The sequence below is a fragment of the Podarcis pityusensis genome, assembly GCF_964106645.2.
Source record: "Podarcis pityusensis genome assembly, chromosome: 4".
Classification (NCBI taxonomy): domain Eukaryota; kingdom Metazoa; phylum Chordata; class Lepidosauria; order Squamata; family Lacertidae; genus Podarcis; species Podarcis pityusensis.
The window spans coordinates 53,014,791-53,036,538 of NC_138027.1; the positions used below are offsets into that span (position 1 = coordinate 53,014,791).

General features: G+C 41.1%; 2 protein-coding genes across 6 annotated transcripts in view; one reads left to right on the forward strand and one right to left on the reverse strand.

The window, feature by feature from the left end:
* The window catches only part of LOC308476144 (trifunctional purine biosynthetic protein adenosine-3-like), a 28,149-nt gene extending 25,307 nt beyond the window's left edge, over positions 1–2,842 (forward strand). For 3 of the 4 annotated variants that reach the window (XM_081003578.1, XM_081003575.1, XM_081003577.1), the window contains exon 22: positions 1–2,842. In XM_081003578.1, coding sequence (XP_080859704.1) covers positions 1–234 — 234 coding nt within the window. In that variant the 3' untranslated portion in view covers positions 235–2,842. The other variant, XM_081003576.1, reaches the window with a different exon arrangement.
* LOC308476145 (trifunctional purine biosynthetic protein adenosine-3) overlaps positions 1,817–21,748 on the reverse strand; it is a 27,359-nt gene continuing 7,427 nt past the window's right edge. For both annotated transcript variants that reach the window (XM_081003580.1, XM_081003579.1), the window contains exons 3-22: positions 21,587–21,682; positions 20,626–20,800; positions 20,337–20,448; positions 19,567–19,635; positions 17,940–18,065; positions 17,650–17,737; positions 17,245–17,330; positions 15,749–15,917; positions 13,975–14,206; positions 12,041–12,135; positions 11,220–11,329; positions 10,362–10,560; positions 8,549–8,800; positions 7,089–7,241; positions 6,041–6,244; positions 5,612–5,740; positions 4,625–4,755; positions 4,322–4,463; positions 3,703–3,818; positions 1,817–3,069 (exon numbers count right to left, since the gene is read on the reverse strand). In XM_081003580.1, coding sequence (XP_080859706.1) covers positions 2,872–3,069; positions 3,703–3,818; positions 4,322–4,463; positions 4,625–4,755; positions 5,612–5,740; positions 6,041–6,244; positions 7,089–7,241; positions 8,549–8,800; positions 10,362–10,560; positions 11,220–11,329; positions 12,041–12,135; positions 13,975–14,206; positions 15,749–15,917; positions 17,245–17,330; positions 17,650–17,737; positions 17,940–18,065; positions 19,567–19,635; positions 20,337–20,448; positions 20,626–20,800; positions 21,587–21,682 — 2,882 coding nt within the window. In that variant the 3' untranslated portion in view covers positions 1,817–2,871. The remainder of the gene's footprint in view (positions 3,070–3,702; positions 3,819–4,321; positions 4,464–4,624; positions 4,756–5,611; positions 5,741–6,040; positions 6,245–7,088; positions 7,242–8,548; positions 8,801–10,361; positions 10,561–11,219; positions 11,330–12,040; positions 12,136–13,974; positions 14,207–15,748; positions 15,918–17,244; positions 17,331–17,649; positions 17,738–17,939; positions 18,066–19,566; positions 19,636–20,336; positions 20,449–20,625; positions 20,801–21,586; positions 21,683–21,748) is intronic.

Consider the following 21,748-nt stretch of genomic DNA (forward strand, 5'->3'; position numbering starts at 1 on the left):
GATACTAGTCTTGAAGCAGTAATCTTACAAGAGCCTGTCTCTGTGAAGGCAGAAGACACAGAAGAGACCTTGTCAGAAAAGGTCAAAGAAGCAGAGAGCCGGGTATTTCCTGTTGCCCTGCAGCTGGTTGCCAGTGGAATGGTGCAACTAGGAAAGGATGGCAAAACCTACTGGAAACGAGAGAGTCGGGAGCTGGTCCATCAAAAGGAAAGGCAGGATTGCTCCTCCTCTTAAACTTTCCTAAAAGCAGCTACAATGCAGCAACGAATAGTGACAGTTACAATAATTAAGGCTAAAACTGTCAAATTCCTCTTATCCAAGTGCTTTTCCTTTGCTAAACTCAGAGCATGGGGGTCAGTATTGCTTCTTCAAGTGAGGAAAGCATGCTCAATGGACACAATTTGGTGCATAATTAGCTTCAGGGCAGCCTAGGTGTTGATTTTACACTCCCCCTGACTCCATGAAATTAATGTGCATACCCCACCAGATAATAAGCATTAGGAGGGGAAATCTCTGTTACCAACATAGCTTCCCCCCCTAAAGGATAAGGTGGAGAGGGGCTGTGGCTCAATGCAGAACATCTGCTTTGTATGCAGGAGGTGCCAGGTTCATTCCCTGGGATCTCCAAGTAGAGAGGGGAGGGAGCTGCTGACAGTCAATGTGGACATTGGTAGATGGACCAATGGAGATGGCTCCATATAAGGCAGCTACCTAGGATTCCTGTCCCCATACTCCACACAAAGTTTTATCATTCTGTTTCTCATTCTGCATTGTCTTGGCCACATCACTGCTGACCTCAGAGGAGAGGTTTTTGTGGCCTTTGCTGGTATTATAAAAACTATGGGTTTTGTGGCACCAGCCACAGTAACAAATAACAGATAAGGGGATGTTGCAGCTGGGTTTTGCCAACTGCAGGGAACAAGAATGAGAAACTTGAGCAGGCATGTGCTGAACTGCATGAAATCAGTGTGTGTTTGTGTCACTTGTAAAGGCAAAGGATGTTATTTTCCCCTCAGGTTTGCAACTGGATTTATATTCTAAAGATCTTTAAACCAGAACTTCTGAGAGCTCCCTTATATGCCATTTGAAGCACGTCTGAATCACCTTTTAAATAACTTCCCACATAAAGCTAGTCAGTCAGTCAATATATGATGGATATCCAGCAAAATATGGGTGCTGGTTGATAATTTCCCCAAACTTTCTGTATTTAGCTATGATAGTTTTCACTTCAAATGATCCTCAGCTCTATTCTCACAGGGTGTGCCACAATCATGTTTCGGAAACTCTAAGATGGTACATAGTAAGAAGAATGTTTCTTGTACTTACTTTTTGTTATGTACAAACACATTGGATGAAATTGCATTGCAAAACCGTTTTTCACACACGGTGACTTGAGTGTACACAGCCATCTCTCCTGGAAGGACTGATTTGTACAATTTAAATGGGGCAGCGGTGCATGAGTACACAAAACCATCCTCCTTGAAATAACGGGTAAGCTTGGGCTGTTGTTGGAACATGGTCCTCTGGGTAGGGGCTAACCAGAGATTAGTGTACCAATGTCATCTCTCTTGATAACAATATATGACATACTCTAGCTAAAAGCTAGATACAATGGGTAAACTTGTCTTCTTACATGGCCTAATCATTAAAAGCAGAACACCTCTGGATTATTTTTGGCTTCAGGTTGCTTCTTTTCTGGAAGGTTTCCACCAGCAAGACTTGCTTAGGAACTGACAAGACACTGCAAGGCATCTTTCGCAACTGTAAGGAGAGAAATCTTTTAACTATCACCCAGAAATTAACATAGATATGTATGTAATTTCTTAAATTAATTTTTTTATTAGAATGGGGTTTGGTATCACTGAACATTTGGGTACAAAACAGATAAGAGGAATGTAACAGTATTGTGCTGTATAGTCCAATTCCTATGGAAGCTTAGCATTTGAACACTGATTAGTTTTGTAAATCGCAAAATCATAACACAATGGAAATATAGTATTCTCTCCTTCAATGAACCATCATGGTGATTTTTTTTAAGGCACGTGTAATATGTAGCTACCTACTTCTTTTCTTTCAAAGTTAGGTCAATTCCTTTCTCACTGTGCTATCTAGCTATGATAAAAACATACTGAAGAACATGTTATTGCATGTCTCCATGATGTCATGGGTTAAGTTTTAATAGACAATATGTTTCATAGTATAATATATTTAGAAAAGGGGTGGGGATTAAATCTCCCACATGTGATTAGCTGAATACAGCCCTGGTTAAAGCCATGTGTTTCTTTGATTTTCTTGTGCTCACCAATTGCTATGAAATACTTCAATCTTTAGCACTATGGCCAAAAAACCTGATTCTGATTCACCTTGCTATTCAGAACGAAATGTTAAAAGGATGGATATTAAAATGCTTAATTAATGCTGTGACCACAGATAGTTTTTTTGTATATTCCCTTTTCCTGTGAGTAGGCACCGTCTGTTTGTGAAGGCAATGCCTGATTTAGATAAGGGCACTTCCATGTAGCTGGCCCCTTGATACAGGCATGGCATAGTGTGTACTAGTGTTTACTAGGTGGCAATCTGTTTGAGTGAAATGGTTGCCCACAAGGGCTTTGGATATTTCAGTACACCTTTCACGATGCTTTGGGTGACCCTGGTGTTAATCATACGTATGGCTTACCATGAGGACCTGTGTCTGCAGAGGTCCATTTTAAGAACCTGTATTATGGCAAAAGTATTTGAATATTTGAGATGGCAAATTCATCCCCTTCCCAATTTGGCTCTGTTTGGCTTTCTCATCTTGCTGCCCTATGCTACAGAATTAAAGCAAAAATTATGCATCGTGGTTGCTGCTGTTTTCTTGTCCTCTGCATTTCAGTTGTGCTTTCCCGAATTCCAGTGTAACTTCCCATCTCCTCCTAGCTGTACTTCTCCACTTGCCACTAGCTGCATAGCAGCAGGGAAGGCTCTGTGCTCTGCCTCCTTCACCCTTTCACATAAAGTCTCCTCTGTGTCTCCAATCTTCACGGGGACTGGCTCTTGAAAAATGATTGCTCCAGCATCAACTTCTTCCTAGAAAGGAAGGTCAGAAACGTTGACAAGATGGAGAGATAGACGAAATTATGAGCTCTAGAACATGGCCTTGGTTTGCTTTCATGACCTCTCATGGGACTCCTTCCACTTTAAGAAATTATCTTCAACACTACAAACTATCTTGAAATTGGCTAATTCTGTACCACAAATATTTAGTCTGACTCCTGTCTGGTCTAGTTAGCTGTAGAAGAGAATTCAAGAGAAAACTGTAAAACCCACACCACTATGAAAACCAGGTAAAATAGTATTACAGTTCACAGTAATAAATTATTTCTAAATTGTGAAGTAAATGAAGCAGTCCAGTGACTGCTCGCCAGTTGCATAGATTCCTTAAGTTAACCTTGACCTGGTCTGCAGCTGGCAGCAGTCAGGCTAGGCTGGATTCAAAAAGATTCCCCAATTACTGAGCTGTAGTAGATTTCAGGCTATGCTGAAGTGGGCAGGAGGTGCAGCAACTGTCTAATTAGTACATTTTGTGCTCAGATCACTGGCCAACCCTTTCACAGCCTGTGTAAATTAATCCCTCTGCATTCATTGTTGGCTGAGAAGCGATCTGACAATCAATTCAAACTAAGATTATTATTAACAGAGTAGCAAAAAAGGAGAACATACAGCAACGAAGTGCACAGTACAACCAGTGACTCTGACTCCAGCCTCCAGTACCAGTCTATGGGCATTTGCTCCTTTAAATGAAGGCAGCAAAGATGGGTGAATATTCAATATTTTTCCTAGAAGTAAAAAACAAAATTCATTTTTTTTAGTTCTCCTAGCATTACAATGCTTAAACAAGAAATTATTGATGTACTAATTGAAACAAAATATGTAAAACGAAGCAGGTTTTTTCTGCTTGAATGAACTGGTGACAATTAGATATAGACTAGAAACTATAATGTCTGAATCAACATTATCAGACAAACAGCAGCCACCAACCCAGAATCTGAAACCAGCTGCATTTTGGAATCAGAAATAATGGGACAGCTATGATACAGCTGGTTCACTAGTAACATGGAGAATATCAATGTCCCTTTTTCACATCAATAATGGTTATTTTTAAAATGTAGAGATATCCCTCTAAATCTGTGGGAAACACTGTGCTGTTTTTAAACTAGGAAATTAGCAAAATCTCCTAACTGAAAATGAAACTGTTGTCTAACTGGTTCACATACTATACACAACATTTAATGGCATGGGCATTTCCAGTTCCAAGTGCAGTATACCCAGATGCATTTACCATTCCACTTTCTGACAAAAGGACCAGATAAGATCCGCATAAATCCTGCAAGGCAGACCAGCTCAACTGAGAACTCTTCAAGGACTTTATCAACTGCGCTGTCAAACTCTGTGCGACTGCTGTACAGCTTGTGGTCAATTACCTAAGAAAGGGTAAAACATTGTGAGATTATGGGATACATTTATTTACCCCCCCCCCAATCATTAATGCTGAATATTTCAGAAACACTGAACATTTTGAACAGCCAGACACAGACACCTAACCGCTAAGTTACACATGCCAAACTGTTGACCATTTACTTACTTTTGTAGGAATGCCAGCTCTTTCAGCTTTTCTTAGCCCTTCTACACCAGCTTTGTTAGAAATGACAAGGACTATTTGTGCATAGCTAGTTGGCTTCTTTGTACTGGTTATTAAAGCTTCCAGATTTGTACCTGAAAGATCCAAGACAATCAAGTGAAAATATATTTAAGATGGACTCAAATATTCTGAAAACATTTTTAAAAGCAGCAAAATAGCAACTTGATTCAGTAAGTATAGAAATATCACCAGGTTGGATGGCACAATACACTTTTGCAGCACATTCCACACATTTAAATGCTAAGTATTTTTTTTCTTGAGGCATGAGTTTTTCATTATAAGTACATCCAAAGAAACCTGTGTGATTTCAAGGGGTTCTTCCTATTCCAACTGTATGCCACTCAAACTCTGAACAAGTGCATTTTCTCTCATGGTTCTTTTCATTTCTGTTCCATAGTGCATATTTTAAAAAAAGAAAAAAGCTGCAGAAATCCTGCCATTTAAACCTCCGGTATTCGGCTGGATTTCTTTCAAATTAGAAGAGTTTTTGAAAGCAACATCTACCCCATAAAATCCTGACCCGGTTTAACCCAGCCACTCTGGACAGCTTCCAACAAATTAAAACACAGTAAGGCATCAGATATTACAAACTTCCCTATACAGGGCTTCCTTCAGATGTCTTCTAAAAGTCATATAGTTGTTTATCTCTTTTACATCTGATGGGAGGGCATTCTACAGGGCTGGTGCCACTACTGAGAAGGCCCTCTGCCTGGTTCCCTGTAACCTCACGAACTGCCAGAAGGCCCTCAGAGCTAGATCTCAGTGTCCAGCCTGAATGATGGGGTGGAGACACTCCTTCAGGTGTGCAGGACCAAAGCTGTTTATGGTATGGTCTGACTAAGCTACTTCAAATCAGTCTTCCAGAATACCCCAACCTATGGCCTCAAAGATGGCATTCGTTTCTCACAATGGAGAATGTAGGAGTCTCACCTGTTCCAGAGATGAGGACGCCGACCCTTGTTTTGCTTGGTTGGGTTTTGCTTCGTTGGCTGTGGAAGGACTCTATCCTATTTGACTGTAAGGCTTGAAGCAAGTTATTGACTTCAACGTGGGCAGACCCTTCAATTAAAAAAAGAAACATTAGCTGTAAATAAATAGAACTAAAAAATTAGAAACAAAGGGAGCTGCCTTCTACTGGGTCAGACCATTTGGTCCATCTAGCTCAGTATTGTCTACACTGACTGGCAGCAGCTCTCCGGGGTTTCAGACTGGGGACATTCCCCTGGAGATGGCAGGGGATGAACCTGGTACCTTCTGCATGCAAAACAGATGCACTCCTAATTCAGGACTGCTGCAGCACCATCACCCCATTAAAAATAATCACCCTCACAAGTCATCCCCAGATAGATGCATAGTGACCTGATTGACAGCGTACAACTTTTCCAATCAGCCAGGCCTCTTCATGCCTCTGGACTTCCTTCAGGACCTGCCCAGCCAGCTCTTTCTGCACAACCAGGACTGAACCAATCCCACAATTAAATGTCCGAGCCATTTCTTCCTCCGACAGATTTCCCTCTTTCTGAAGCCAAGAAAAGATGTTGGGTATCTTCCAGCTTACGGCATCTGAAAATAACCAGAGTTGTATTGTAACACACTTTTTTTTAAATCAGTCAACAAGCATTACAGAGAAATTAAGCCAACAATTCTGATTGAACTTAATAAACATAATAGTGATAAGCCCAGTAATAGCAGAAGATCCAATGGCTATCACTGGCAATTGAAGGAAATGTATTTAACCAATCTAACCACCTATTTTAAAAATTATTATCTTTTTCAATTGATCCAAAATCTTTTCACATCAACTAAGGCCACATTCACACCATACATTTAAGGCATAATAATACCACTTTAAACAGGCCTCGCCTCCCACAAAGAATTCTGGGAGCTGTAGTTTGTTAAGAGTGCTGAGAGTTAGGAGACACCTATTCCCCTCACAGAGCTATGGTTCCCATAGTAGTTTAACAATTGTTTTACACAGGAAACTCTGGGAATCGTAGGGCTGTGAGGGGAATAGGTACTTCCTAACAACTCCCACACCCTTAACAAACTATTGTATAGCTTCCAAAATTATTTGGGGGAAACCAGGACTGTTTGAAGTGGCAACATAGTGGTTTAAATGTATGGTGTAAACATAGACTGAGTACCCACAGAAAGCCATATAAAACTGGGATGAAAGGGAATGTCTAAATTTCATTCTACTCTTTATTAGTGAATGTGAAAATCCATCCTTAAAAATATCTTCAATCAGTCAATTTTGAGATAAAATGTGGATTTCAATAAATGGGGGCAGGAGGAGAAGGGAGAAACCGAGTTAAAGAAAGGAAAATGGCATTGATAAAAATTAAGAAATATTATATCAAGCTTGCAAGTTTTGCCTAGGTATTCCCCATGACCAAGACGTTCTTACCTAGAACTACCCCAAAGGATGCTGGGAGGACACGTGGAATGTTCTCCAGCAGCCCTCCTCCAGTGATGTGGGCGTAGGCCTTCACGTAGCCTGAACGAAGAACCGGCAGGAGAATCTTGCTATAGATTTTAGTGGGCGTAAGCAGTTGCTCTCCTGCGAACGTAAGTCATTAGCAGGTTATTATGCAAAAGCATGATAAAGCACAAAAGCACACACAGGATGAAATGCATCAAGGAGACCTTACGAAGATATTGCTGTGGCCCTTCCTTACGTGTTTACTGCATGAAAGGGGCTCCATATTAATTGCATTGTATGGCTTCTGCAGTCCTGCACCTGGGATCCACGTTCAACGTGGGGGTGTCTATAAGGGCTGGGGGGAGGGGAGAAAGCCTACACGCATAGACCTCTACATGCATAGACTTCCACAGGAGCTGGAACTCTGCATCACTGGCACTCTAGCTTACATTTTATTATTTCTATTTACAGTGGTTCCTCGGGTTACATACGCTTCAGGCTACATACGCTTCAAGTTACAGACTCCGCTAACCCAGAAATAGTGCTTCAGGTTAAGAACTTTGCTTCAGAATGAGAACAGAAATTGTGCTCCGGCGGCACAGCAGCAGCAGGAGGCCCTATTAGCTAAAGTGGTGCTTCAGGTTAAGAACAGTTTCAGGTTAAGTACGGATCTCCAGAACAAATTAAGTACTTAACCAGAGGTACCACTGTATTTCATAAAATGTACACACTGCTTGATTGTAAGCAAGCCCAAACCAGTTTTACATAGGATACCTATGCACACAGGCATTCCCTCTGAAGATGTTTATGCCTAATCCATGGATGTTGGAGGCAGGGACATAAGATTAGCATTGGAAGGCGGCTAACGAAGTGCAAATGTCACACAAGTACGCACAAAAATGGAAAGTATTCCAACAGTTGCACATACTCATTTTTCCTCACTAGTTGCCCTTTGATAGAAAGCAGGGTCAGGAGCCTTTTCCAACGTGAGGGCCACATTCCCTCATGGGCAATGATCTGGGGGCCATCTATTCCAGTGGCCGATGTGGCCAAAGGCAAAGAAGCAGATGGAGCATCAAGTGTGACTCTTTCGTCTTAAAACAGTTAGTTACATCCAAGCCATGCGAAATTGAGAGGCTTCAATGCACCTCCCCACATCCAAGCAAGTTGGAGTCACTATCACAGCTCGAGGTCACATTCCAAAAGCATAGGAAAGAAATTAAAACACTCAGGGAGGGGCTAGGTCTGTGAGGGGGACGGTCTGGAGAGAGTTCCAGGGGCCAAAAAGAGAAGCGAAAAGCCTGGAAAACCACATTTGGCCCCAGGATCTGAGTCCCCCGCCCTTTGATAAAAAGACCCCAAATGTCCTAATAACTGAAAATTGACCAAAGGTTGTTCCCCGCGACATAGACAGAAGAGGAAAATGCTGCAATTACTGAACTTACCTAATGTCTGGTTACCAGAGTGGCCCACTGGAGGAGAGGAAAAATCTAAAGAGGATTTTTCGACAATCTTTCTCACAAGGCTAAACCCGTTGCTGTGAACACCAGAGGAAGCTATTCCAATAACCACATCTCCCTCGACAATTCTGTCTAGCTTGGGAAGCATCTGGTTTCGTTCCACAGCGCCAACGGCAAAGCCCCCCAGGTCATACTCTCCCGGTGGATACATGCCAGGCATTTCAGCCGTTTCTCCTCCTGAGGTGGCAATAGAAGACAGAGAAAGGGACTGTGAGTGTTAAAGCAAAATCACTGGTGACCATTATAGGAACTCTACTTCCCAGATTCTTATATACACTGAAGTATAGCAAGCACAGCCTGTCTTAAGATGGGGTTTTTGTGGTTTTTTGCTTGTTGATTACATTTTATTGAATTTTCAAAGTTGTACATCCAAAGGAAGAAATGAAAAACAAGAACAACAAAATCATAGGTGCTTTTGGCACTCTTAAGGAATAGCACACAGAAAAACAGGAAACTGCCTTAAACAGAATCCTACCACAGATCTATCCTGCTCGATACTGCCCACACTGACTGCTAGCAACATGGCAAGGTTCTCAACAGGAGTCCTTCCCAGCTCCATCTGGAGATGCCATTGGACTAAATTTGGGACCTTCTGTGTGCAAGGCCGATATTCTGCCACTGAGCATGTTCCCTTCCCATGTTGTGGATCATGCCATGAAAAATGATTCAGTTTCTCAAATTCTGCCCATTTTAAAATGGAGAAATCAGTCAACAACATGTGTGAGGTATGTGTGTGTTACACGATTAAGTAAAGAACAAAGGATTTCAAAATGGAACAGCCAGAACAAGCAAAACAGCAGTTCTGATAAGTAAATAATCTAGGAAAAGGTCGTTATGAGAGTTTGCCTAAGTACAAAGTCACGGTGAGCCCACTCATGACGCAAGGAGAGGTGACTGTCTCAGGCAGCAGGATCCACAGGGGTAGCAGATATAGATCTTTATTTTCCCTGTTTTTCCTGATGTAGATCTTCACCCACCCCTTCTTCCCTGGTGGGGACGGGGGTTGCCATTTTGCCATTAGACTCAGGTGCCAAAATGTCTGTACCAAGTTACACAACCAGGAGAATCACACAAGACAGTTCTTGCTGTTGTGCCACTTCAGACTGCTGATTGGGGCTGGTGGTGGGGGTGACAGATCATGTGTTTGAAACCTCATCCATTATATAAACGCTTCCTGCACACAGAAAACTAGCATGTTAGAGGGAAAGGACTGGGACTGAATCCAGCCTTCTTTAGAGGCAGATTTAGGGCAGTGTGACTGGTTTCCCTGCACAGGGCGCTGAGCTGAAAGGGGGCACCTTCCTACCTCCTTCCCAAAGCCTAGTTAGCACTTGCTCAGCTTTGTGAAGGACACAGGAGGGCTCTACAACCCTGAGAGAGTCTTGTACCACCTTCCCAAAGTATGGCCCCTTGCTTAGCTGGTTTTGGGAAGGCAGCGCAAGGGCTGGGGAGGAGCATGAATTCTGGCCTGGCACAAGGTGCCATATTACCAAGGCCTGCCCCTGCCTTCTACACTTCACCTCTTCAGAAGATTCCCCTTTTAAATTCCCCCCACTCACAAAACAGGGCACACTGTGATGACCCACTGCAAACTGAATGTGTAAACTGATTCTTGGATCCATAGCAGCCGGACACAGTATATGAATCAACCTTCTGCAACAGTAAGGTTTGCTTTTAATTAAATGCAGGAACCCGAGAATTTTCTAATCACATACAAGGAATGAGTGATCATTCCTACCGAGGAGTGCACATCCTGCCAGTTTACAAGCTTCAGCTATTCCAGCGATGACTGCCTGAGCCGTCCCGACATCAAGTTTCCCACAGGCAAAATAGTCCAGGAAAAAGAGGGGCTCAGCTCCCTGAGCTAGGATATCATTGACACACATGGCAACCAAGTCTTGACCAATGGTGTCGTGCTTATTGCATAGCTGGGCAATCTGTAATGAGAATTGGGAGACAAATCACACCCAAGCTTGGCAAGACTTGGGAACATCAGAACAGCCCTCCTGGATCAGGCCACAGGCCCATCTAGTCCAGCCTCCTTGTTCTCGTGGTGACCAACCAGATGCTTATATGCAATAGCACTCTCACCACTTCTGATTCCCAGCCACTGGTACTGAACATAACTGATATTTCATTTTTGACTGCCATGGAAGGTACATAGGTGACTATAATCAGAGGAGACCCCAAGATACTTTTATGCAACTCCTATTTATATCAGCCAGGCTTGAGAAAGGGACATTGACGCTATATTGTGCTCTTGGACATTTTTTCAAAAGTATACTGGAAAATTTGTTGGTTGCCAGGCCTCAGAAACTATGCCCTTCCATTTGCTCTCCTGTGAAGGACTGGCATCCATTTCAGACACATATCTGAATGTGACGCAAATAAAGTTATTCACTGGGGGGGGCGGGGCGGAAGGAAAGAGGGTATTGTAGATGCCAAGGACTGAATCAGGGACCTTTTGCATGCTCTGCTGCCAAACTATGATCCCTTTGCGTGGTAAACACTCAGTTACTAAGTAAAAATCCTGTTGTCAGCCTAAAACCTTCAAAAATCCATTAAACCTGCCCAGCCCACACAACCTTCCCATTACCTTGAGCTTTGTTCCGACACCATCAGTTCCAGATACCAAAATTGGATCTTTATATCCAGCTGCTTTCAAGTCAAAGAGGCCAGCAAACCCTCCTAGGTCAGCATTGCAGCCTACCAAGCAGGAAGAAAAGGACTCATTCACCAAGGTCTTGTTCACATGGTGGAGGTGATTTAGAGGGGGCTATAGAATTATTTGTCAAACCACATCCCTGCTTGGTTTTGCCCTTCTTCAGATCTGGAAGCAGCACCGCAGAGCGAACTGGGCAGGGAAAGGGGACAAAAGATCTTCCCACCATGGATCTCCCTGTTGCCTAGATTATTCTGCAGCCAATCAATTGGAATTAACAGCAAAGGTGAGGGATGAGCCTCTCCCTCCTGCTCTCCTTTCTCCTACATTTAACTTGCTCCACAATGTAATCCAGTGCATTTTTACTCAGAATCAAGTCCCACTGTATTCAACTGAGAAAAAAGTTCACCTTGCTCTGTTAACCTCTGCTTTACAAAAAAAATTAGGTGAGGGGTGGGTGGGATCCTGACGCTGCAGTCAGTTAAAGCGTCTCTATCCATATCTATATCTTAAATGGAATGATTTTCCTTAAATATATTCTGCAGGTCCTAACTACAGCACAGTTCCAGTATTCTGAAATCTCTGCACGATGGCTAAACTGCATGCCTCATCTGGAATTCTTAGTGCAAAACGTAAAATACAAGAGTTGCATATATATTTTTACAAAATAGTAAGGGGTATGGGTATAAAGAACTGAATTTTTCATGAACTTAATCCAGAAATGTTTTAATTAGAATGCACAGATTTTATCTTACCTGGCCTAGATGTGGCCGCTGCTAAAGGTTTAATGTTCTGAACCAACGTGTTACCAGCTGCAATATCTACACCACTGTCTTTGTAAGTCAGGCCCCTAAAAGGGCAGAATAGCCAATAGTCAATTGATTCATACATACAATCCATCTATAGCAGTATTTTCCAGTGCCAGTATAGAGGTGTAAGAATTCGCTGGGAACTTTTCCTGTGCCTTTAAGAAGTATGAGTGAGAGTGTTTGCTCCAAAAGGCCTGATTTCAAAGGTCAGTAGCTCTGTGGCAGTCCTTACGATCCCTGTGCTCTTGGAATGAGTGGTCCCTCAGCTGGGACTAGTTCCCTGCCTATCCCTGCTCCACACTTTTCACATTCCCAGATGTGTATCACAGCAGCTGCATGCTATTGAAGGAATAGGTCTACTCTGAAGTAAGCCCTACTGAATTACTGCCAGGTAAGTGGGAGTTAGGATTGCAGTCTTAGTTGACATGTAAGCCCAAGACTCCCGGGTCCAAGTCCAGTATCTGTTAAATGGATCATGCTGACTTTTGTCAACAACAATATATTTTTCAGGGGTTTTCAGGCTTATCAGAAGTAAAACAGGAACATGCCCTGTAAAATATATCTTGTATACATAACTTGTAATATTTTTAAAGCTACACATCATTGTCATCAGCTAAGCCCAAATGTATTTTGAGCACACCATTTACTCTCTAGGCATAAACTCAGATGTGCTAGCTATCAACTCAAATTCACTATTGCTGTTTAGGCTTAGAATGTGCATGAATGAGTCCTCTTACATCTGGCCAAATATTGCCTTGTCTGCTTTGGGGGGCAGGGGCCGGAATTCAACTCAATGGATAGAGCACACTACACAGATTCATATCATTTACCACTTCTAATCAAATACTACACATTCCATAAAAATAAAGCTAGATACTGCACCATTCTTAGAAACTTTATTGCATACACAAAAAGACTATTATTACAGTATACTAACACCTGATGCCATATGCTTTCAAGCTTTATACTAACAGTGTATTTCATTCATAGTAGAAGGCTATTTTATAAAAAGGTAGTACTTCTTCAATAGTTTATATATTGTGGCACTGACAAAAACATTTAGGTTAAAGGTTGGATTAATTCTACCAGTGCAGCTGCATTAGTGCAAGATGGCAATTGATGCAGTTATACTGGTAAAAATATCTTTGCTTGATCTTTACAAGAGTAGCCTCCAAATGGCTGTGTCAGAAGATTTTCACACGCTAGGACAGGGCTGGGGGTGATGGGAGTTGTAGTCCAATAGTATTGGGGTGGTGGTGGTGGTGAGATTCCTATCCTTGCTCTAAAGCCTAAGTGTACCAGCCTCTTGCATCCTCAACTTTTATTTCCCTCAAAAATGGATTAATTCATAGTAATATGAAGAGAGTCACTCTTAAGAATTTTGGGAGTACCAACTTCATGTAGGTGCACGTTGCTGTTTCATTCTTCCCACCCACTAGTTTTTCACTTGTTAACAACAAATCTACACAACCTTACAAAGAATTCCGGGCAATGTAGTTCCAAGAGGAAACAAAAAAAAAGGTCTCTCTTTGAGAGTCCTAATCTTCTCAAAAACAGGACAGATAAACTGTTTAATATTGTGTCAAGACTGTTGCATTAGTAGCCATGGAAAAAGTAGGTGTAAGCTATCTTATGTTTTGATCAATAGTGTTTTAAGTCTTCAGTAAAAGAAATATTTATTCATTACCCCTTAATTAATCCTAGTTGTTTTTGAGATAATACACAAGGATATCCATTAAGAATAGTTATATGAGGATATTGTATATTGATACAAAATTTTACTGAAACATGGAATGATTATGTAGTGATTTTCATGAATTATGTCTTATGTTTAACACGTATTCTTACTATCACCTTCTGATTTGGCCTCAGATAGGTACCTGGATTCTTTAAGGAAAGCTATAGCCCGATAACCAATATCCTTTCTATAAATGGCCCCTTTGAACTGGATGACTCCTACTCCTTTGTTGGCTTCTTCCAGTGCGGTGACAAGGTCCTTCTTGATAGCTGTCACAGTGAGGACTCGGCCGCCATTGGTCACCACTTTGCCATCTTTCATGGCTGTGCCTGCGTGGAACACCTGCAAACCCAGCTCTTTCGCCCGAGGAAGTCCTATAAGGTGAGAATTTGTTTATTTTTTAAAGTTTCCTGAAATCTTTTGCCATACATCTATTGAGTGCACAAGCAATTATAAATATGCCTAATCAAATAAAAATGGCAGTGAACTCAACCCATTAATAAATAAAAAGTTGATTAAAAAGGACACGTGTGGGCCATAACTGATCTGTCTGAAACCTCTACGGCAGGAGTGGCTTATATGTGGTTGTCGCAACGTTGCTGGTTCACACATGGCATCTATCCTAACATTATCCCCTTTTGTGTCTGCCTCCTTCACTGAGACCTTCAGGAAGAATTTAAAAATATGGCTGAAAGATACTGTTCCCGACAACCCTGAAATCACTGGCTGAGAGAATGTTTTGAAATTGTTTTGAGAATACTTTAAAATATGTCTTTTTCATTGCTGATATCCTTGGGCTCCTTCAGGAGGAAGGGCAGAATATCTATTGAGATGTTGATGGTGAGACTATTAGCTATGTTGGCTGGAGTCCAATGACATCTAGAGAATCATAAGTTAGGTATCCCTGTTCTATGAAATTACATCCCGACATTTGACACCGTTCTGTGACTTGAGTGCCAGGAAATCAATCAGTGCTAAAACAATTAAAAATAAAATAAAAAGCCATTGAAAATATTTATACTAAAATAAAAACATGTAAAATGCATTGCTTTCTCTTGATAATGTAGGGTGAACAAAGGCTTCAGTTTACTTGCTGGCATTCACACATGCACACACAAAGAGGACAGAGACAAAAGCACCCACCCACCCAAAGACCTCCTCACTCCCTTCCACCTATCTTCTTTGAGACATATGGTTTACTGCAGGGCTGGGCAAAAACATATCTCCAGGTGGCCAGACTGCTTGTATTTTACAGTTGTTGCTGTTCCTTCTCGCCTTCTGATAAGGTGTCATTCCCTAAGGTGGCTATGGCTACCAAGACATCCATGTAAGTTACCAAGATGGCCACATGTTTTGCAAAGGGATACCAAACAGAAAGGGCCCTAAAGCAACTGCTCTGAGGGGGGCCGAGTTACTGAGAAGTTTCTCTTCTTTTGGCAGCCTGTAGATATGATGACTGAAAGTGGGAGTGCGAGGTCTCAAAGGCTGCAGCCCAACACCCTGGGGTAAACCTCTTTGACCTCGGTGGGGCTTACTTCAGAGTAGACATGTATAGGATTGCTCTCTAATGCTGCAGTCCCAAGCACTTTGACTAGGAAATAAACCCCAATGAAATCAAAGGGATTCACTACTCACTTAAGTAAAAGGAGTTATCTATTACCTAAATATACAACCAGTGTCTGGCTATACTGTAACCAGTCTTTTCTTGCAGAAATTAAAGATGCTCTTTGTATTATGAGACAAAGTGGAAACTATCGCTTTAGGAATCAAAGGCAGACACTCAACTGGTTAAAACCAAAGCATTCGTTATTTGAGATAGCCAGCCTGCAAGAGACTCACATAGTCTCTTGTCTATCACATGAAAGTGGAAGGATATAATGTTCTACAGGTTTAGAACCTGGGTGTCAGTTTCCTACCTGTTATTTCCAAACCCTTAGGATAGCTTCCTGGATAGCCTTCACTAGCCATGACTACAGTCACAGCTGCCCAGTCTTCTAACCATACAGGCATGTGGCGAGATAATTTTTGATCCATCGTTGCTTGTATAACCTCATAAAGGTCACTCTTAAGTAGCGGGAGAATTACCTACACAAATATAGACCAGAGTTAGGCACATCTTTCTGGTGTTACTTTAAAAAAAATAAGAAAACTAGAGAATTAACTCCCAGTGAAATACCATGGAAATGACAAGAAAGTTAAAGAAGCATTTCAATGTATATTATATAATGTATGCCACCCCAAGCACATTGATTAGGAAACATATTTTATTAAAACATGTAGAATGAGTTGGTGTAGACACACAAGTATACTGAACTTTAACAATATATTAAATATACCTTGCAGTGCAGTATAGTAAAGTAGTGAAGATCACAGAATTAGACTGTGGTACTTAACCATTGTGGCTATTACACACACACACACACACACACACATATATATATATATGTGTGTGTGTGTGTGTGTGTGTGTGTATAATTTTATTTATTAAAGATGTAAAAAAACAAAACAAGAATCCTCAAACCAGAAACAAAGGGTAAGTAAATATGTGATTATTAAATGATATTGCAAATAAACCTGCTTGATCGATGCTCACAATATGATCACACATTACATTTAAACCAATGCTTATACAATCATTCAGAAGAAACGTTTAGAGCCATGGTACCACGACATGATGCGCTACTTGTACTGGCACATTTTTTGCTTAAATTGCAGTGCAGTGCAGCTTTCTCTCATCTACCTGTCAAATCTGCTTCCCTAGGAGTACCAGTTGCCCCCCTCCAGTCACTAACCCAGAGGCAACGGAAGTGTATGGCAGGATTGATGGCTGTGAGAATGAGATTTGCTGACAGTGCACTTAGCAAGACTGGTGGAGCCTTGGCCCATCCCACAAAGAAGGGAGGGGTTCAGTTCAAGTGCACAAATAGTGACTCATCATTCAAATACATCTTTGATGCAAAAAATACAAAAATGGCAGGACTTTTGCTATTGCACAACTGCAGGAATTTTATTAAGTAAATCAATTAAAATTCTGGTTGCTGGAACTTAACAAGAAAAAAAGAACAATGAGCTTTCTAGGTGCTATCATACAAATAGATCTCCCACAGCATCTCAATTACTTCCACTCTTCCAATATTGTAAGAGTGCATAGTAACATTACTTTGCAGAAGTGTTTTAATATATAATAATAAAATAATATATATTTTTAAATAAAAGTTTGATCTGCCAATGCATTCTGAGGGATAAATGAATTAGTCCAGCGTGATCCAATCCATAGAGGGGTTTGGGAAAGAAAAAAGGTTAAAGCGCAATCTAACACATATCTGCTCAAAATTAAATCCCATTGAGTTGAATGGGGCTTTCTCCAAGGCAACTGGATGTACTGCAGCCCAAGATATACAGTGTCACTCACCTGACATTCCGGGTCACCAAATCTACAATTGAACTCTAAGACTTTAGGTCCATCTTTGGTTAGCATTAATCCAGCATACAGGACACCTAAAGGAAAAAGGCACAAGATATTGAGGACAAACACAACCAGTACATTTTAAAAGAATGTTGCATTATTTTAAGATTATGACTATTATTTCCACCATCTAGCGAAGTATGTGGAGCTTTGTCAGCAATTGTTTGCATTCACCGCAGTTGTCCACAATTAGTTGCATTTTTGGACTGCTGTCATTTAAAAAACAAAACACTGCTGTAACTCATATAGCAGATGCTCAAAGTAGAACTACTGAAATCAATTGACTTCAATGGGTCTACTTTGCATGTGGCTAATGATGGATATCACTCATACAATGATACTCCCACTTACCAATGTAAGGAATACCCTCTTTTCTCATACCATCAACTGTTTTCTGGAGAACAGAATTTCTGATTTTCAGAAGAAGTTCCTTGGACAGCTAATAAAATGTGACAAAAGTAGAGCTTTTAAGAATGTAGAGAATTTAACCAATTCTAGCAACAAGAATCTATTGTGTCATGCTTTTTTTTTTTTGCTCCTGGTGTCAAGAATCTGTTTTTCCTATTACTCATCTCTGATGACAGGTGCTCTTTACTGTAATAAGCTCTTACAGTAAGAAGCACTGTAAACATGAGTTTTACCTGAGGTGCTGGGGAATATGCACCCATGCCGCCTGTGTTTGGGCCCTGGTCTCCATCCATTAAGCGTTTGTGATCCTGGGCAGGTGGCATCGGGGCAACAGTGACGCCATCCGTAAAGCATAAACACTGTAAGAAAAACAAGGTAAACCATGGATGGTTTATAACTATGCCAGGTAATAATAGAAATTAATTCAGTGTCCAGGTTTACAAAGATGATTAATAAGTTGCTAATTACGAGTAGTGCCCTCCTAATGATGGGAGACAGTCCAAGGTATAGGTAGGTAGCCATGTTGGTCTGACGCAGTCAAAATAAATTGAAAAATTGTTCAGTAGCCCCTTAGAGACCAACTAAGTTTGTTCTGGGTATAAGCTTTCGTGTGCAGGTATCTGAAGAAGTGTGCATGCACACAAAAGCTTATACCCATAACAAACTTAGTTGGTCTCTAAGGAGCTACTGGACAATTTTTTAAATTTAGTCCAAGGTATTTTACTTTTACTCAGTTGGCATTTCTCTAAACAATATACAATGGTACAATACTTTAAGTTCATTTGCATTCGTTTAAACACATGCAATATTTGAAAATGGAGATCTCTTATACAAATTAGGAGCCAGGCAAATTATGTAAATGTTGATATAATTCATAATATTTTTCTGAAGGTGCTTGGTGAAATCCAACAATAGTCATACTTGCAGCAGACCCCTTGAAATCAGTGAACTGAAGTCATTTGATTTCAGTGGGTGTGCTCTAATATGATCTAGCGGGATGCCACCCACCATTTCTGGAAAACAGAAGTATTAAATTCCTTTCTAACAATTAAATATACATTCCATGCTTTATGGGTGGCCCCAGGAGTGGGTGTTTTGTACTATTAATATGCTGCTGCTGTTGTTGCTGGGGGTTTTTTCTGGCACAGGTTTCCCCCTCCCCCCCGAAAATTCCATATTTGATTTGAAATGGAGTTCTTACTCTTATGACTGATCAATAATATTTAGCAAGAGCCAGGGATCAATATTTAGGATCACTCAAAAGGAAGCCAATTTGAAAGCATGGAGACAGATTCAACTGAACAGTTTCACTAGTAAATGCTAATACGATGAGTCCCACTAGTGTAACTGGGTTCTTCCAACCTCTTCTTCTCCCCACATGCCCTCCCAAATCAGCTCTGAGGAGTCACTACAGTACATGTTGGGAGGAGAGGGGAGATTGTTCTGTATGGAAAGCAGAAATGCTTGCACTGATGGAACAACTGTAACATTGCAAGGCCAAGTTCCACTCAGCAATGCGGTATTTTGATTACATAAATAGAATATTTTTTGTTTTGGCAACTCACATAGGTAGAGCTCAAAACAGTACCACTCAGTCTATCTCAGTGAGTAGCTTTTAAGTCCTTAAGTAGTCAGGACTTGTACTTAATATACAGAATGGGCATTACCTGGCCAAAGTTAAGAACATTTGCTGAAAACTGTAAGTGATAAAAGTGATTAACCAACTGGACTTGCTTTATGAGTTGCATGATGGACATCAGGTGGGATCCATCAGAGCTGCTCCATGAATGGGAAGGAATTTCAGTGAATGGAAGAAAAGTTATGTCAGAAAGGCTGCCAGACATTATAGGATATACTTACAGAAACCTCTTCTCCATCGAGAAGCTCCTCAACAACAACTGTTTCTCCAGCTGTTCCAAAGGTTTTATCCTGCATGAAAAGTATACATACACATCTGAACATAGACTTTCATTTGTAATAGTATTCTAACAAATAGAATCTGCCTGATCCAGCAGAGAAGAAAGAACAAATGCTTTGAAACGTGTTCTCGATCTTCTTCAGAAACCCAGCAATATAGCAGAGACTGATTTCTTTCCTTCTCAAACTGTTTCTATTTTAAGATATCATACATTTCAAGTTCCATGGAAGAACTCGCTCAGATAAAAGCAACAGAATAAACACCCCCTTAAACTATGGATAGAGAACTTGTGGCCCTACACATGCTGTTGGACTCCAACTCCCATCAGCCTCTGTAATCACGGCCAATGGTCAGGGATGATGGGAGTTGTAATCCAGCAACAACTGGAGCTCACAGACTCCTTAACCTTGCCTTAAATGATAGTGCTACACATCCTTAATAGCACAGTTAATGCTTATTCAATAGTAAGTCTCTCTGCGTTTGTCGGGGCTTACTCATAGGTAAGCATACATAGGTTGCAGTCTACGTGGCACTGCAATTCTAAACATGTCTCAGAAGCAAGTCCAGTGCATTCAGTGAAATTTACTCTCCACTAAGTGCATTGAGGAGTGCAGCCTCAGTCCTGGTTTGGCCCAATACTAGGCTCCCAGAAAACAATTTTAGGTGTAATCTTAATGATAAAATTGTTTTTATTAATACATTCCCAACTTACTTGCATTATTTCATGGACAGCTTTGCACGCATCTTCTTTATTAGAGGCCACAATCACACCTTTCCCGGCTGCCAGACCACTTGCCTTTACAACTAGGGCAGGGAAAGCCGCACTTAATGGGGGGGGGGGGAGAGAGAGAGAGGAAAGCAAGCAAGCAAGCAAGCAAGTAAGTAAGTAAGTAAGTAAGAGGAATTTCATTCAGATATCAAGCTCTATACACATTCTCAAAAGCAGGGAAGATGCAACAAAAATAGACAAAGTATTCTCCCCGTGCTGAAAGATGCTGTACCTGGTAATAAAGGCACAGGCTTCTTTTGCATTAGTGAAAGCTTTCCATCTTGCAGTTGGAATGTCATGACGATCCAAAAAGGCTTTGGAAAAGCTCTTGCTGGACTCTAGTTGAGCTGCCTTTGCAGTGGGACCAAAACATCTAACGCCAGCAGCTGTCAAGTCATCAACAATTCCTAGCAGCAGAAATAATCCAAAGTGTTATGGGTTTTATGAAAAGAGTTAATTGAAACACAATCATGGCTCTAACCCTGTACTCTGAGTACACCATCCACACAGAGGAAGGTCTTCACAGCCTCGGGGAAACCTCAAAGGTAGCAGAGGTACCAAATACCGCCCCCCTTTATAGAAAAAGCCCTAAGGGGGCAGTCACCATCCTCTGCTCAGAAGCAACAAACTCCGAGCATGCACAGTGGCTGTGGAATATTAGCTGCCTTTTGCATAAGAGGCAATAGAATGGAATGGATTGTCATGGAAGATGCAAAAGCACTTCACACGGGAATATTCTGTGCATGTTTTACTTATAAGTCCTAATTTAAAATGAAACAACTGAGATGAGATTACAAAAATGGTATCTAGCTGTAAATGTTGGCAGAAGTAGCAGCTAGAGAACTTTGAGGCCATAGTAACCAAATCCATTCCTTGGCTATCATCTAGAGTAGCTATTTCAAAAGCTGAAGCAGATAGACAATGAGCAAAGAACTGTTTGAGGCAAACACGGTGACCAAAACAGAGTCACTCCAGATCTCTGAACTGTTAGCCAACCACAAAGGCCAAAAAGTACTTTTCCACTTTAATGTCTGCTCCCTTCATTACCATGTTCTGGTAGAAGAGATGCCCTATACTGCATGTATGTTAGCATACTTGTGTGTTTTTATACACTCAGATCGGCATATAGGAGTCATAAATTAGTAGATTAAACAGGAGGCAGGAATTTGCAGAATAATTTATTTTAGACATACCGGCAGCAAGAGGGACTTCTGGACCAACCACCACAAGTCCAATCTTCTGGTCTTTACAGTATTTGGCAAGAGCAGCATGATCACTGACTGAGATAACTATCAACGGACAAAAAGAATAGATTGGTTGCAATTAGCTGTTGTTTTTATTTACTGCTTACATTT